This window comes from Strix uralensis, chromosome 20 (assembly GCF_047716275.1).
Source record: "Strix uralensis isolate ZFMK-TIS-50842 chromosome 20, bStrUra1, whole genome shotgun sequence".
Classification (NCBI taxonomy): domain Eukaryota; kingdom Metazoa; phylum Chordata; class Aves; order Strigiformes; family Strigidae; genus Strix; species Strix uralensis.
In genome coordinates, this window is record NC_133991.1 from 6,182,278 (window position 1) to 6,199,734 (window position 17,457).

The 17,457-nt window shown below is 40.8% G+C and overlaps 1 protein-coding gene across 6 annotated transcripts in view; it reads left to right on the forward strand.

The window, feature by feature from the left end:
* Positions 1–17,457, forward strand: part of CUX1 (cut like homeobox 1) — a 284,672-nt gene that overhangs the window by 209,197 nt on the left and 58,018 nt on the right. The window contains exons 15-20 of one of the 6 annotated variants that reach the window (XM_074890487.1): positions 172–843; positions 1,844–1,909; positions 3,277–3,378; positions 5,580–6,406; positions 7,844–8,009; positions 8,653–8,709. The exons of 1 other annotated variant lie outside the window; for it this stretch is intronic. In XM_074890487.1, coding sequence (XP_074746588.1) covers positions 172–843; positions 1,844–1,909; positions 3,277–3,378; positions 5,580–6,406; positions 7,844–8,009; positions 8,653–8,709 — 1,890 coding nt within the window. The remainder of the gene's footprint in view (positions 1–171; positions 844–1,843; positions 1,910–3,276; positions 3,379–5,579; positions 6,407–7,843; positions 8,010–8,652; positions 8,710–17,457) is intronic. 4 more of the 6 variants (XM_074890488.1, XM_074890489.1, XM_074890490.1 and 1 more) reach the window with 4 other exon arrangements.

A 17,457-nucleotide genomic window follows, 5' to 3' on the forward strand; every position in this document is an offset into this window, starting at 1 on the left:
AAACAAACGAAAACAAACCAAAAACAAAATGAAAACAAAAATCCCACCGCCACTTCATTGGCCCTTGTAAATCTGCACTTTTTCCCTTTGCGGGGCAAACTTTGCATTTTTTTATCTTGGTTTTTCCCTCTTTGATCCCCCATAATGCATTATGTTTGACCTTCCTTGTAGGGTCAGCCAGGAGAAAAGGGAAAGACCAGCCTGAGAGTCAGCGTCCTGCAACCTTGCCGGCCTCCCCTCCTTCTCAGTTGCTCCGCAACGCGGGGGAGCAGGCTTCCAATACTAATGGTACACACCAGTTCTCACCAACGGGTTTAAGTCAAGACTTTTTCAGCTCATCCCTGGCGAGCCCCAGCTTACCCCTGGCCTCCACAGGAAAATTTGCACTAAACTCTCTCCTCCAGCGACAGCTAATGCAGTCCTTCTACTCCAAGGCAATGCAGGAAGCAGGAAGCACAAGCATGATTTTTTCAACAGGTCCTTACAGCACAAACTCCATATCTTCCCAAAGTCCATTACAACAAAGTCCGGACGTAAATGGCATGGCCCCGTCTCCCAGCCAGTCAGAAAGTGCTGGGAGCATCTCTGAAGGCGAGGAGATAGACACAGCTGAAATTGCACGTCAGGTGAAAGAGCAATTGATCAAGCACAATATTGGACAGCGGATATTTGGACATTATGTGTTGGGACTGTCGCAAGGGTCTGTGAGTGAGATACTAGCCCGGCCAAAGCCATGGAATAAACTGACTGTGAGAGGCAAGGAGCCATTTCATAAGATGAAACAGTTCCTCTCGGACGAGCAGAACATCTTGGCTCTTCGCAGCATCCAGGGTAGACAAAGAGGTAAGCGCTCGCCGGCCGAGGGTCTTGCCCTATTTTCCTCTTAGTTACAAATGTTAAAAATTGGAAGCTTCCCTGTATGGGGCCATTTGTGCATTGCTGCTGTTTTCACCTGCATCAGATGTCAGGTACAGAAAGTACAGCTTTCTAACTCTGCTTTTCAGCACTCAAGCAGGTTAGTATCTTTGCTTATGCTTTTTTTAGCCGCTGACTTGTGTTTGTCAGCAGGAGCAAGCAGCAGGGACACTTACATCCCTCACTTCCCAACAGGTCCATGTCAGAGCTAAATACGGAGTGAAAAGGGTCGGTAGCTACTAAGGGTATCAGCCTTCAGAAATACTTGAAAAATTTTTGGGGGGTTGTTTATTGAGACCAGACTTCTGTTGTGTCTTGTGTGATTTTTTTTTTTTTTTTTCCAAAGTGTTTTGACAAAATATCGTAGGTGATGCATGAGATGAGTAATTAAAAAACAATGCTAATTTAAAGCAGCTTTGCATATTTAAGGCAGTGATTTTAAGAAATAACATGCATTTCACCGTGATTCATCTTAAGCGAAGACTGAGTTTTACATTTAGAGAAACTGAGAAGTAAGTTGTTTACAGTCAAGAAATATTGGAAAGGACAGGCAGGGTTTTCCTAGATTTTGTTTAATTGAAAGTGCACACTGTTACATTTATAATCTGCTCTTCCTTTTGATGATTGTACTTGAGGGGATTATCTGCCCATCTTTAACCTCTTCATTTTTGGTATCTCTAGACATTTATTTATATCTGTCTAATCTCCTTTCCGAACGTAGCTGTAATCTTTATTAACAAATCAGCCAGCCTTGCTTCTTCCAAAGTAGCCAGCTCCTCCAGCGCTCAGACAAAGGCTCGAGGGGGCGAGGACAGCTCGAACCCTCGCATTCAGAGACAGGCTGCTAGCTTCTCATGTCACACAGCCCATGATGTCAGAGCAACCATCCCCTGATTGTTTTGTTCTTACCAAACTTGTTTTTCAACAGAGAATCCAGGCCAGAACCTGAACAGACTATTTCAGGAAGTACCGAAACGAAGAAATGGGTCTGAAGGTACGTCACAGGCAGGTGTTTTTCTTTGCAGTCAATACCTAGGAAGTGGAGTGTGCTTTAGCTGTGTGTTTCCTTAAAACTGTGCAGTTTGATTCTGGCCTGGAATCTGATAGAAAAACAGACAGTAAGTATAAAACAAACCATGGGTTAGACGAACACTTTGCTTTTTCTAATTCTGCTGCTGCTGTACTAACGCAACCCTGTTTGGATACTTTTTCCACTCCCAACCTCACTGCTACGCAGATAAAAAGAGATAAGTGATAGAAGTGGCTTTATAAAATCATCAGATCTATTGAAATGCTCTCTTTGCTATTTTTGTGATTTTGGAGGGAGAAAGTTGCACAATTACGTATAATCCGACATCAATCACATACTGCTTCTGCTCTAGATTTACTTCTTCTCATGGGGCTTATGTTGACAAATGCACTTCAATATGCTGTTAAATTAGTGTGATACTTCAGTATGGTGTATGAAAAAGACAAGAAGATAAGTGAATGTCAGATCGATAAATTATCACTGAACAGGAAGTATGAACATTTTTCTTTGTTATAGATTAGTTGCAGGATTTTTCTTTTAGCAAGACAAGAGGAAGAAGAAAAAAAAAACCCATGTATCTCGAAACTCTGCAGTTACTTTGACTTCAGTCAGAAATTATCTAGCTCACTTACAGATTATAATCTCATAATGAAAAATGCAGTTAAGTGCAATAGCATTCACAGTCATCGTTTTCCCTCCTTTTCTTCCCCTTAGTGGTTAAATAAGCCAAACCAAAACCAAACAGCCAAATAGTAGCTCTTAGCTGGAGAGTACTTCAAATGGTATCTGCTTTTAAATGACTGTTTCTCTTAATACATTAACCTCTAGAAAGTTAAAAAATATTTTTATCTAGTTACTTTTTAATTCTGTTTTGGGCTGAATGTATACTCATCCTACTTTGTCTAGCAGCTGATGCAATTTTTAAGGTGATTCCTGATCTTACGTTTTTACCTTTGTTCTTTTTCCCTCTGGTTCTTTTCCCTTCTGTTTCTTCTCCCTCTCCAAAAAAAAAAAAAAGAAAAGGGAAAAAATAGACCTATATATGTTATCCTGAAAAAGGAATATATGACCACCTAGTTCTTCCTCTGATGATGTTCAGTGTTCTCATCATTCCAGTGCAGCTAGCAGGCAGGCTTTTCACGATGATGATATTTTTCTTTTATTATGTGAAGTAAGTTCTTGGTGTTACAAATGTTGGTAAAGGTCCTATGTAAACTTTCGTCAGGTCACGCTGGCGGTATATCAGTATATGCTGTCTGTCTTTGTGTTAAAAAAACAACCAAACAAATAAAAGTTTCCCTGGTGTCATTAGTTTTTGTTTTCCTCTTCAGGTAATATAACCACAAGAATCCGAACCACAGAGACTGGCTCTGATGAAGCCATCAAATCCATTCTCGAACAAGCCAAAAGGGAGCTGCAAGTACAGAAAACAGGTATGGGCTCATTTTGTCTCTTGCTCCTTTTATTTCAGAATTTAATTAAAACAATTACCATGAGCTTTCTGGTCAGTTAATTATATTCTTAAAGCCTTGAATGTAGGTTTGAAGAGCTTTGCTTTTTTTTTTTTTTTTAATTTAGTGGAGTTGTTTCTGTGTATAAGGCATCCCAAGTTAAGGTTACATGTGTCACAGCTTGGTGGGGGTCTCTGCTCAGTGCTCCTGGGGGAATGATGCTGTGAGATTTCTAAACACGTTTTTCCACGTGCAGAGCTCTGCCTTCTTTACACCACTCCAGACCTGCAGGCAGTCACTCTGCAGGACGAACCTACAAAATCCTTTCTTCTACCAGTTTGCTTCTTGGAAAGGGAGTGGCTCCTGCTGTCTCTTCTCTTCTCTTCTAACTCAGGCCCCAGGGACACAACTGCATGGGAGAGGGAACTGAATGGATTTGTCGGGGTGAAGGTCACGATCTAGCCAGCAATTACCAGTCACATAGTACCATCGTACTGTGGGACATCATGTGCTGAAATTATAATATAGGCAAACTCAGTTCTGACTTTCATATGACTTTATTTTTGGTTACAGAATTTATTCAGTGAATGAACTGGCAAATCCAAAAAGCATTTCCTTTCCCAAAAACATGATTAGTTTAATGTCTTAGCCCAAGATAAGTTTAATTTTTCATTGTGTGCTGTCATGTAGTTAACATTTCTGCCTAGTCCATAGCCCTTCCAACTTCCTGGCACTGCTAAAGGGCTGATGCTGAGAGTACTGTGCATTACTTCTGTTTCATTTTTTAAAGTAAATACTGATTTACAGTTTTAGATAGTTGTCTTTTAAATGAAAACTAAGCTAATCTCATGGCAAAATATAAAAGACTAATTAATATACAATTTGAGTAATAGGAGTTTATACAAGTAACGATTGCATAGAGAAATGTGGGCTGTGTGCAGGAAACTGCAAGCACATTGTTCAGTAGCATGTTTCATCTGAGAATCTCAAACTTTCAAACATTAATTCAGCCTCAAAACTCCCTATGAAACCAGTAGATAAAACAGAAGAGATGGTCCCACTGTCTTTTTCCCATTTCTTAGCTTTTCATGTATTTTATAGTGTGTGACAGGGAGGCAATTTGGAAATGTATTCAGATGAGGCATAATATTACTAGAATAATACACAGCATGTTTCAGATCTTACCTCACTTTGAGGCCACTTCTTGCAGTGTATGGGTTCCCTGTTACTATCTAGTGCTTCGCTTTCCCCATTTTTGTAGAGTAGCTTTCAGAGGAATTGGTTTTCAAGCACTGGGGACCGCAGTGGAGACTTAACTTAAATGGAAACAGATGCCATTGCAAAAACCTCTTGACTCTGCAGAGATCTAGAATTATCCCACGTCCCAATCTCTGCTCATCCCCGACTGCTGCAGCACAGCCACACAAGTCCTGGTTCACCACTGAAATACCCCATTTAGGTGTTATGTCTTCTGAAAGCACCCGTGGCTTTATTCTAGGCCTTTGGATAAGGCAGAGGGTGATGGCCAGGCACCAGCCTGATTTCTGTAGAGCATTTCAGTGGTTGGGACCATGGAACAAGAAAGCAGGAAGCAGGAGCATATTTAGCTTGTCAAATGAAATAATGAAGTCTCTTACTAAGGTTCTTGTGTTGTTGTAATGTGTGTGTTATATTTTTGGAGGTAAAAGGTCTCACTTTATTTATATTGTAAGAGGGTATTAATAGTCTGTCCAGGTGAATGCAGCTGTGTTCAGTTTTGAGTGTGTGTTATGATTCATTTGTGGAGATAGAAGTGAAAGGTTAAATAACTTTGCAAATAGAACTATAAAATGTTATTGACCACTTGGGGTGAGGGAGGAAGAGGTGAAGGCTTGATTTTCAAAGGCATTTATTTGAAAATTTTTTACAATGGTGGAAAACATACAAGTAGTACTAGACTTCTGTCGTTGAGTCTGTGCGTGCAAATGTCCAGCACTTTGGCATCTATAAAAATTTTCCAGTGAAGAACTTTGGAAATCTTACCTTATTTTGAAAAGTGCAAATCTTTGCTTAGTGAAAACTCCTCCCTCCCATCCAGAAATGTATTGCAGTCCTTTTTGTGACAGGGAAATATTTACAGTAGCACGTGTTGAATATAAAGCATATTCCTCTGTTGCATTTAGTCTTTTGGTTGTTTTTCATAGCTGAGCCGGCTCAGCCGCCTTCTGCATCTAGCAGTGGCAATTCTGATGATGCTATTCGATCCATTCTGCAACAAGCCCGACGCGAAATGGAGGCACAGCAGGCTGCCCTTGAACCTGCCTTAAAAACACCACCTTTATCTCAAGCTGACATTTCTATCCTGTCCCCCAAACTAGTATCTACACCTGCAATGTCTTCGGTTTCCAGCTATTCTCCTTTGGCCATATCCCTGAAGAAACATTCATCTGTCACTGATTCCAGTATCTCTGCATTGCAGAACCTCTCTGGGCTCAAAAAGGAGCCTCAGGAGGCACCTGTTTTAGAGCTTCATGGAATAAGTGATTCTGCCCAGGGTATGTTGAGGCATGTTAAAAATGAGTTGGGACGTGGTGGTGTTTGGAAGGACCATTGGTGGAATACTGTGCAGCATGAGAGAAGAAATACAGCTCTTCCCGAAGATATAAAAGTTGAGGAAGCCAGTGGTGGAAAAGAAAAGGTCAGCAATCAGACTAGGCCAGATCGTAGCCAGCTCCAAGGACCATCTTCTTCAGAGTATTGGAAAGAGTGGCCAAACGCTGAATCTCCGTACTCCCAGAGTTCTGAATTGAGCATGACTGGGGCGAGTCGCAGTGAGACACCACAAAATAGCCCCCTCCCTTCATCCCCTATCGTGTCTTTGTCAAAGCCATCCAAACCTTCAGTTCCTCCACTGACACCCGAGCAGTATGAGATTTATATGTACCAGGAAGTGGATACGATAGAGCTAACGCGGCAGGTCAAAGAAAAGCTAGCAAAGAATGGCATCTGCCAAAGGATCTTTGGGGAAAAGGTAAAGAACTGGTTATCTCTTGTTACACCAGTATTGTGAATGTGCGTTCTGCTCCTTACGTTGGTATGGAGCCCAGTTTAACAGAGGGGGATATGCCACATATGTCTTCTGGAAAAATGTTTTTGCTTCGTATGTTAAGCATATAAAAAATAAGCTCACAAAGGAGAGTATTAGTTTTCCTGTATTTTGTGAATGGCATAGATTTTTATACAAAGATTGACTTCAGCCACTTGTAATTAGAAATGGGGCCCCTGAGTTTAGAAGCATTGAAAGCTGAAGCAAATGTTATTGAGACTCAATATTTCGTGCTTAATGTAATGAATTCATGGAATATTTGAGTAATACCATTGTCATGACTGGAGAGTCTTAAATTTGTTGTAAGTGAAGATTATGGACACAAGAGCATTTTTCCTTTTTTTTAATATTTGGAAATGTGCACAAGGGTATTTAAACAAACACATGGAAAATCCCCTACCTCTTCTTAGTCTGAAGTCAAGAATTCACAGTCATTTCTTATACCTGGTGCCTGGTATCTTAGTGTGCTTTGAGACTTTTTAAGCAATGTTTGATTACAGATATGCAATGCACGATAAGGCTTTTCTGAAGTTCTCACATTGTGGGCCCTAAGCACTGAACATGTGGGATTCGGGGGGGGTCCCCGACCACCAGGAAACACCTCCCAGGCTGTAAGAAGTGGTGGACATCTGGTGTTTCTTCTTCCTATAAAAAAATTGAATCAATATAATAGTATAATAGGAGCTGGCATCACGCTATTACCTTTTCACTAAAATGTAAAATGAAAAGCCTGACCTCTTGGGGTCATTAAAGATCCCGTGGCAGCTTTCATTAAGTGTGATTTTTAACCCCTGTACCTGTGCTGAATTCCAGGCAAGTAATTGCGTTCTGCCTGTCTGAAATTCCCCCTTTGCTGCAGTCGGCTGTATTCTTAAATATTTACTTACGTGGAGCAGCCGGTGCTACAGGTGAAAACACACATCATTATAATTCATACAAAAAAAAATCAACCAAATATAGGCCTAGTCTCAAAAGTCCCAATTATTTTTGTTTGAGAACAAAATACATGCCAATCATTTCCTGTTTTATCTGCCTGTGTGTGCCTGGACTCTGTGTTTTTCCTGTTAGAACTGATGAAACTATTTGACACAAAATATGAAAAGCATGCAAATCTCGCACCATCCGTCTGCCGTTTGTGCTGCCGCTCTGTTCCTGCAGGAAAAAACCCACGGTCCAGAAGGAAACCACGGCAGGAGAAAAGCATTTCCATCAATTACCTACAGATGTCATTTTGCAGTTTTACTAATTGTCCCTATAAAACCCACTTGAGCGGTATAACAGTAAAGGAGACCAAAGTGACTTCAATTACCCCCCTTCCACATCAAATGTGTTAACGTGCCGTTCTTGGTTGCTTCACTTCAGGTATTGGGGCTGTCCCAAGGAAGTGTCAGTGACATGCTCTCCAGGCCAAAGCCATGGAGCAAATTGACCCAAAAAGGCCGAGAACCATTTATTCGTATGCAGCTCTGGTTGAATGGTGAGCTGGGACAGTGTGTCCTGCCTGCACAAGGGCAGCAACAAGGACAAGGTAATTAAAATTCCACTATGTTGTTTGAGTTGAGGAGGAGGAAATCTTTTTTTTTTTTTTAAATTTGCAGTAAGCAAGACTTGCACCCGGTGCTAGTCCAGGAGTTACTGGAAGTGGCAGCATCCACCCTCGCAGCCCAGCTGGCCCCTAGGGGGACGCACTGGGACTGTTTACGAACGAAGCACTCGTTTATGTGTAATTGATAAGCAGCAGTTATCAAGTTCCTCATTAGGATGATATTATCTAGGCCTGAATATGATACGTAATTCCAAAAATTTTGGCCAAAGAGCTGGAAGATCTTGTGCGCTGTTTTCTAGGGTTGCATAGGGGATTTTTATTGTTCCTAGGAGAGTATCGATTGCTTTCTCTGGAGGTGAGCTAGAACAACTAAGCTTTAAAGGGGGAACGCTGTGTTGCAATTACGCTTTTATTGTGGCACTCTCTTATCCTAATACCTATTGATACAGAAAGGCCAGACTAGAGTTTGGCCTCGGTTGTACCCTTATAATGCCACTGACTTAAATGAGCAGCGTGCCCTTGCAGAGATCAGCACTTTGCTATTTGTTGAGCCTGCTTACTGTTTAGTTTGTGGTTTGGCATCTCCTTTTATTGTTCCCTGATTTTCCTCTCCTCTCTTATCTAGTCCTTCACTCTGTGACATCATTACAGGATTCCCTACAGCAGGGATGTGCAAGCTCAGGTAATCAGCTGGTTTCAATGATTTGCTCTGAAATAATTCTCTGTGCTTTTGTTACATTTCTTTTGCTTTGATGCTGAGAGGTTTCTCGCGTTTTGTTGTATCATACAGGAGTCCCTTCAATTTTTTTTTATTAACACAGTTAATTCCTCGTTCTCTCCTTGTTGCTATGGCAGATGTAGGGAGTACACATATTTGGCTGCATATATTAGGTAAAGAGACTCTGTCTGATCTTAGAGATCATTGGCTCTGTAGGGTTTTTTTTACCATAGTTCAGCTTATCAACTTGACATGTGACAATGGCTGTAAAACAAGCCTTTCGTTTGTAATGTGATCTACATACTCCAGCTGCCTTACTTGCTGGCATATTTTTTTGCCACTTCCATTTGCACAAAATCTGCTTTGTTAATTTGAAGGTGGGGAAGAGACCACGTTATGTCTTTCTTTTTCAAGCTTCGTTAAATATTCCAAGACGACCTTTTTTTCTCCCTCCCCTTTCCATTCGCAAAAAAGCAGATGCAGCAAAGATGAGTGTCAGAGAGAAGTGAATTGCTAAAGGTTTTATAAGATGGCCACAGTATAGGAAGGAGCCTGGAACAGAACAGCTGTGTTCCTGCTGTTAGATACCAAACTCTACCCACACAAACTTTTTACCAGTGATATGCCTAACTGATGTAAGCTACTCAGGCTATTTTGTACTCTAGAAAAATACTTGTGCCCTGCTCTGTACTTACAGCCTGTGCCCTGTATTGGAGAATTACTGCGCTTCAGGATACAGAGAAGGATGAGTTGTGCTTGTCTTCCACCTTTCTGCCTTTCTGAAACACTTCTTTTTCTGGAGCTTAGAGGGTTTATTCTGAGTATCCCAACCAAACTGCTTTTTTTCTCTATACTGAGAAACTATTTTGCATTCTAAAAGATTTTACTAGAAGAAAATCTGTGATGATATTCAGTCCACGTTTTTCTTAAGAAAAACAGTTGAAAATAAATAGATAAAAGCAAAAAAAACCCAATGCCCCTGGTAAAAACAAGCCATGAAAACAAAACCAAAATGGGAAAAAATTATTTTGCAATCATACAGCTATTGTTACTTATAGCCAAGCATTTAGCGAACATGGAAATTTCCTGCCACATTTTATACCCTGCTGTTCATTAAACGCGTGCCATTGACTACTTTTTTGTGGCATCGATACTGTGCAAGAGTAACTGTTACAGTTACAAACGCCTAAGACAGCATGGAAAATATGAGTAATTAATTGTAGCCATTTTAAGAGAAATTTGAAATCAGAGGAGCTGAGAAAAGGCTGCATTGTTATTGCTAATCATCATATTTATGACTAGCTGTAATTATAAAAGATTGAAAGACAAGCCCATAGCATTAAAATCCGACCACCTTATGGATTCCCGTGAGGATCGCTGGTAGCTGAAAGTGATTTCCTTCAGGAAGTTCAGTTTTGCTGCCGTGGTATTTTGCTCCCCTCCCACACTCCCAATCTCATTTGTCAGTTCCTGCCCTTGAGCTAATATTTTGTGAGGTGACACGTTCCTATCAGCTAATAAAATCATATTATTGATGATCACCCTCCTTTCCTTAAAGCAGACTTACAAATGAGAAAATGGGCTCGTGCCCTTTTCTTCTTCCTTTCGGATGATTAAAAATAAAATTGTTGTACAAGACATTCTTTTCTTGGTGCCTTTCTCTGTGTAAAGGAATAAGGAAGGTTGTGGCACCGCACAGAACAAAAGAGTGAAACCAAGTTATTTGAATGAGGAAGGGCAGTTTGGTAATTTTCTTTTATTAGCAGCTGTTCTGTAATTAAAAGCGCAGCAAACAGTTTGGAAAAGGTAATAATAATTATGCATTTGTGAAAGATCCTCCACTCCAGGGCAGGAAAAAAAAAAGACAGCTCCAATTTTCTGGTCTTCTGAGACATTTCCCAGGAAAATCAAGGCAGAAAAGGTTGCATACTTGTAATTTTAAAACAGAAATTAATCAGAACAATTTTGAAATGAGAAGAGGTCTGGAGCCTTTTCCATGTAATATAATTGGCTTGCAACTTGTTGAATGCATGAAGGGAAAGAAGTGAAATTAAACTAATACATTCAGTGGCTCCTGAGTGCTTTGCCAAGAAGGTCTTCAGTGTACAGAGTGTCAACATGCATAGTAACGTCTCAAACTTTTATTAGCTGTGAGTATTTTCATTACCGTTTGGCACTATTCTATCAAACTAGCAAGATTTTCTGGATTTCTGACCCAGTTAGTTACACTTCTAGATCATAAGGTTTTGATTAACACCTCATTCATGAAAATCTGTTCTTCTGTCCGGTAATTTTCCATTGTCACACGTGGACAGATGGACCCATCAGTCTTTTCTATGTGGGAATGAATGGATAAGCATTAGAGAGAGAGAGAGAGAGAGCGAGCAAAGTGAAGCCAGGCTTGTTTTTCTTCTTTGAAAGCTATATTTATGAATCTTGAAAAAATGCAGTCTATACCAAAATTAAAACCAGATATATATCTGTATTTTCAGCCTGTGACCTTTCATCAAGGCTTTGATGATTTTGTGCAACGTTCAGTGAAGGTGTTTTACACAAAAATGGTGTCTGTACCCTAGGTGGTCAAAAATAGTATCACTGTGCCTTTTCTAACATTTTTTCTGTGTATTTCTTTCCACCTAAATGCTCTAATGCCCTTGGGTAAATCTGCCTTTTTAATGATTTATGTGTCAAAAGCACGGACCAAATCACATGGAAAAAAAAAAAGTTGAATTAGTGTCACCCAACTGCATGAGCGTTTTTTCATGATGAATTTGGCCCTTATTTAGTTGCATTACTGATGATCAGAGCTGGGTTGGGTTTGGACAGTAGCCATGTGCCAGAAGAAGGTTTATGTGCTTGGGTATTTTTCTAAATACTTGTATATAGCTCTTATTAGTTTGTTTTATTTTGGGGTCTTATGTCTTTACTGAGCATCTCTATGACATTAAGACAAAGTTTCTTTTTTGATGCTGTTGATTTCATAGCTACTCCCAGGAAAGCTGAATTTTTATTCACTTTTGTATTTATCCTCTGTGAAGGACATACACTCTCTATATACTACATTAAAGACTTGCAAATACTCAGTGGGAAAAAGACGTGCCTTTTTGGTATGTGTTTCTGTAAGGGTCGTCTTATGACCTAATGTGGAAATCTTCATTTGCCGATACAGCTGCGGGTGATCTCAGGGGATTTTGAATTTCCCTTTTGTTTGTCTTCCTTTCTGGGTATCATCCATCATTCCTAACCTCATGCTGCTTAGCAATAGTAACACTCATGGGAGTTGAAGAAAGGATTATAGCAGCATAAAATGGGGAGCTAATTAGAGCTTGTTTCAAAATCAGAATCTAGCTTGAGATAATTGCATATATCTGGTGATTTAAAAACCCGAGATCTACTGTATTTAGATCAACCAAAATATGCATAAAAGCTTTATTTTCAAAATAAAACCTTTGTAACAACAGGGAGATTACTTCTTATCATCCCTTGGGAAAAAAAATCTGGAAAAAGATCAGAATGCAATCTATGGTTTAGTTAGGATATTAACAGACATGTGGAATGGTGACAAACCCAGGTATCCATTGTATTTTTATTTATGTAATAGGTATTCCAGTAATATTTTTCAGTGCAGAGGCTGCTGAGTGGGCAGGTAGTTAACTGTGTACTGGGGAGATCTTCCCATTTACCTAATAGCAGAAGGATGCTGTCACATTGACTGCTCTGAGAGAAACAAAGTGGGGAGAGAGTGTATTTCAGACTTGCAGTCCATATTCAGGATTACCGTCCTGATGCACTTACGGGAAGAGCTCACTAGCCACATGGTGGCAATGGAGAAGTTCTTACATTTTTCTGTGGTTCATGATTAGTTCTTTCATTGTACTGTTTTGTTTTAGCCTGGCAGAGCTGTCCCATACGGTGCTGCAGAGCACAATTGGGATTAGCACGTGGAGAGCTGAATCCTTAGTACCCTGAGATCACACAAGGGATCAGTCCAGCCTTCCCAAATTCGAGCTATTCTTTGTTGTTGAATCAAAAAGGAGGGAATGTTTTGCAGTCATTTGCCAGCATTCCAGGTTAATAAAATTGCATGACCTGAAATGTTTGTTGCTAATGCAGTCTATAAAATGGAAGAGAAGGGAGATGACACGACTTTTACTAGCTGAGTAGCTGGACTGCAGGAATTCTTTGCATGGTTTATGGTTGATGACCAGTTTTTAAGTCTTTGCATTTGGTTCAGAAGGTTGTCTCCTTTTGTGCTAGGTGGAAATGTATTTTTAAAATTCAGAGCTGAACAACTAAGTCAGCCAAACAGTTATCTTCATGCTAACCCTGAAGCACACTGGTGCGTATTGGTGAAGTTTCCACATTCTTTCTGTGTGGCTTGAGATTGCGGCTCTGAAGCAGTTGGCTGTGGCTGTCTTGATTTCAAACCATAGGATATCAGTTGGCTTCTCATAAGGGCAGCTGTTGTAGTCTGTCTGTAATGTGTGTGATCATATTCTGTGCCATTTCCCTGACATTTGGACCATGAAAAACCTTCCTGGCAGCCTTTCTGTTATCAATAAAGCTGGGAGAATCACTGTCAAGGCACCTTACTGGGACCTGGGAATGCAGCGTGAAGTCAGTGTTTCAAGTTCGCTCTTAATATAACAGTGGCTATCCTTGCTGGCCATCATCTGGTCATTTCTGCCTCTTGCCTAGGTCTGTCCTCCCCAGGCTGTCTTGCATGGCCGTGGTCCTTTGTCTGTCAGCAATTCTTTGCACAGGATATTTGTAGAGAAATTCCTGTTCTAGTTGTATTCGTCTCTGTCCATTGAACCACACATTGATTAAACTTGCAGAAGATGACTCCATCCTCATTGTGGTCATAGCTTTACTGTTATAAAAGTGCTAAAGTAAAATATATAATCATAGAGTGAACACTATTTTCTAGGTAGATATTCCTTGCAGCTGAATTACAATGACAAAGCACCGACACACTTCTCATATTAATACAGCAAAGAGGAGACTCGTGCTGGATTCTGAAGACAAATTTAATTCACTCTGAAATGCTGCTATGAGTTCGTAGCATTCATTTTGGAGAAGTTACCCAGTCAAGTTGCAGCTACGTTTTATTTCTGTGGTTGATTTGGGAATGTGGGTCCTTTACAGTCACTCCCCTTTGGTGTGTGGGAAAAGATCTCCAAGCAAGGAGCTCGTATGCAGCTCTGCAGTAGCATTTAGCCAGGCACACATTCTCAAAGCCTTTCATTTTTTAACATTAGAATTAATGAATGAATATATTTTTTAAGCTGTATGAAAAAAAAAAACCTTCCTGCCCATTATTGCTGCTATACTTCTCAGGTAGTTTATAGGAGTACTACTTAGCATAATAGTTGGTAAAAAGTGGATGTAGGTTGTGAATATGTGCTTCCCCTGTAACTTCAGCATCAATCTGAGCATGGAACGTCCTTGCACTCCCTTCAGGCCTTGTTTAAAGAAACCATGGCCGTTGAATACTAGAGCTCTGTAAATTCCACTGTTCACCATTTCATTATTTATTACTTCATTTCATTAATTACCAGCATCTTCTTTCCCTCCGCTTGCTCATTTGGAGATGAGCAGCTTCCTTTGGGGAGGGGGCCCACGTTACCTCCCCTCCCTGCTTCCAGGCACGGGGGGCTTCTCCTGCCAGCTGCTAACCACAGAGGAGCCGGGTGGAAAATGATGAGCTGATACGTTACAAAGCCAAATATAAAAATAACTGGAGCAGCACTGAAACACGAGCGAGGCCGTCGCAGTCGTGCTGCGGCGCGGGAAGGCCGGGCAGCTCCGGGGCGGGTCAGGTGATGGCCAGGATCTGTCCCCAGTGGGCTGGCAGCTGTGGAAGAGGTCGGAAAGGCTCTTCTTTGAAGGGAGCAGATATTTTTCTGTTGGTAATAGGAGGCTCTGGCAGCTGGCAGAAGCTCACATTGGTCTTCTGCTTGCTTGTGGGAAAAGGAGGGGGCTGCATGTCCAGCCCCCGTGGCCACGTGGCTGCCATCGGTGGGATGGAGATAGCCGTCATGCCCTCGGCGATCCCCGGGCAACAGCCCAGCCACTGCTCAGCAAATTACAAAATGCTCCTCCACTGGATGAAAATTACCTTGCTTTCAATTCAAAGAACAGATAATGGGCTATTTTCCTCCCAAAATACTGGGAAAAAGGTGTGCTAGCACCGAACGCACGGGTTGTTACTCCCGTCTTATAATGGGGATAAAGCTACGAGGCAGCTGTCTTCTCCACCAAGTAGCTCTGAAACAAGATAATAAACAGCCTGTTAGACTCTAACAACAAAATCCTGTTCTGATTATAGACTCATATATTACTTGATAGCAAATCATTCCCAAGAAGAAAAAAACAGAAAATTACCAGTAAATTAATATCTTCTGAGTTACCTTCTAGCCTCTTCTTTGCATTAGGGTGTGAGAAAAACTGATGAATTTGTCTCACCTAATTTGATGGGTATTGGAGGTTTTTAAATTTGCCAGCAGCCATCCAGAGAAACAGCAAATGAAAGAATCCAGTGATTATTTTAAATCTGATGAGAAATACAACTTGCATTGAAAACAAAGTAAAATGGATTTAAGATCACATTTAAATAAAAGTGAAAACAGAAAAATACCGAATTAAAAAGCCTAATGAAAGGCAGAAATATAATGACAACAAGAAGTGTAAAATTAGGCCTGATACTACATGTCCCATATTTATATTTGTCAAAGATATTGGTGATAGCAACTTAAAAGATACTTCTTTGGCTGTATCTATAATGCCCTGTAGTGGTGTTGAAGAGAGTGATTGTTCCCCAGAATAATTCAGGCACTGTTTGATACTATGTATTGGCAAAACCTGAGCTTGGCAGAATATCCCCATGTTGCTGTCTGTGCTCAGGGTCTCTCTGATGAGACTGTTCCCAGACAGTAAGCTGCTGTGGAGAGTAACATTGTCCTCGCAGGGTATCCTCACCAGCTCTCCTAGCAGGTAGCCCAGCCCCGCATCAAGACCTACCCAAAACATCCTTCCCCATCATGCGGCGTGAGATGGTCCCCTCTGGTGTCTTCTCGTGAGACATCCCCCCTTCCTTTTTGCTTGCCAAAGGGAGGTTGGGATGGGTGCAGGGGGTGGGAGCTGCCCCCTCCAGCTCCTCTCTACCTGGTTTGCACCCATGGAGGAGGTGTGAAGTTAGCTGCAGTGTAACTACGGTTCTGGTTTAGGTTTGTTTCTGTCTTTTACCCCTCTGGAACTTGGGTCCTAAAAATAGTGCAAGTTTGAACTGGCAGATGTTTCATTTGTCCTTTACGAGAGGACCAAAATTAGCTTCTCATTTGGCACCTAAATAAAGCAACTTAACTGCCTTTATGCGAACTTTGCAATTACTGTCTATTGAAGTTGCAACATTTTGTTGTGTTTGATGGGGAAGGGTATTATGTAAGCAATACCAGCACCTAAAAAGCCACCAGACCTTGAAAGAGAGAGGACGAACAAGACCGAGCCCAACTGTTTTGTTTTGGGGTTTTGGTTTTGGTTTTTTTTTTTTTTTTACTTTTTCTGATCTGAGGCAGGTGGGTTTTTTCCTAATAAAGGTTTCATCAAAAAAAAAAAAAGGCAAAAGTAACTTGGAAATGCTCAGAGAGCTGTCTGTTGTAAAGGTAAAAAAAAAAAAAAAAAAAAAAAAAAAACACCAAACCAAAAATCTAATAAAAGGACAGCAATGGTTTCTCTAATTTTCAGAGAAAAATCTGCACAGAATGCCTGAAGCTGGGTTAGCAGTGGGACTCCCCAGGGGCAACAGAAAGATGTTATAATCAATTACCACATCATAACACTGATGTATGATAATTACTGAGTGTTCCTCCTGAGATAGTGCAGCATTTGGCTGGGATGCGGCTCTTTCATGGTCCACTGCCTGATTAATATGCAAATAATAGGCTGATTGCATGATGAATGCAGAAAATGAGTTCGCTGATAACGTGAGCACCGAAGCGGGAAGATGATAAATTACTTTTACTGACTGTCCTACATTAAGTACCCTTTCTCAACAATTTTATCACAAATTAAGTAAAGCAGTATGGAGAGATTATGAGGATGTGTAAAATAATGTACCTTAATAGCTTTTATAATATTGTTGCGTACAATGTAAATGTCATTTTGTTTCAGTACTTTAGCCGGTACTCCTCCCGAAGAGGAGTGCATTTAGTACAGCAATGTTCAGGGTCGCTCTTCAACTGCTTCTTTCTAAGAGGAAGAACAACCCACTGTGCTGCGGATGTTAGATGGGACTTCTCTGTTGGGGAGGGAAGGCAGCATTAGCCTCGGATCCATCCCGTATGGATCTTGCCCATAGCAAATGAGTGTCCACATTGTTTAGTGGGAGAGATACGTTTAAATGCAGTGCACATATGCATTTTGCTTCATACTCTTGTCCGGAGCAAACAAGAGGTTAAAATCTCGAAGGAAGATATAGAAATACCTTCATACTCAGGCTTACAACAGAGGAGGACAACAAACGCTCATAAACATGGTAACACATTAAAGTTAGTCTCTAAACACAAAGTCAGCAGGTCAACAAAGAGACCCTAAACTGCAGCAGAACCTCTAAAAGCTCTAACTGTGTTTTCCAAAAGGTATTGTGCATGTCTTTGTTTTGATTATACTAAAAATATAACTATGTGAGGTTGTGGCATCTTGATTGATTAC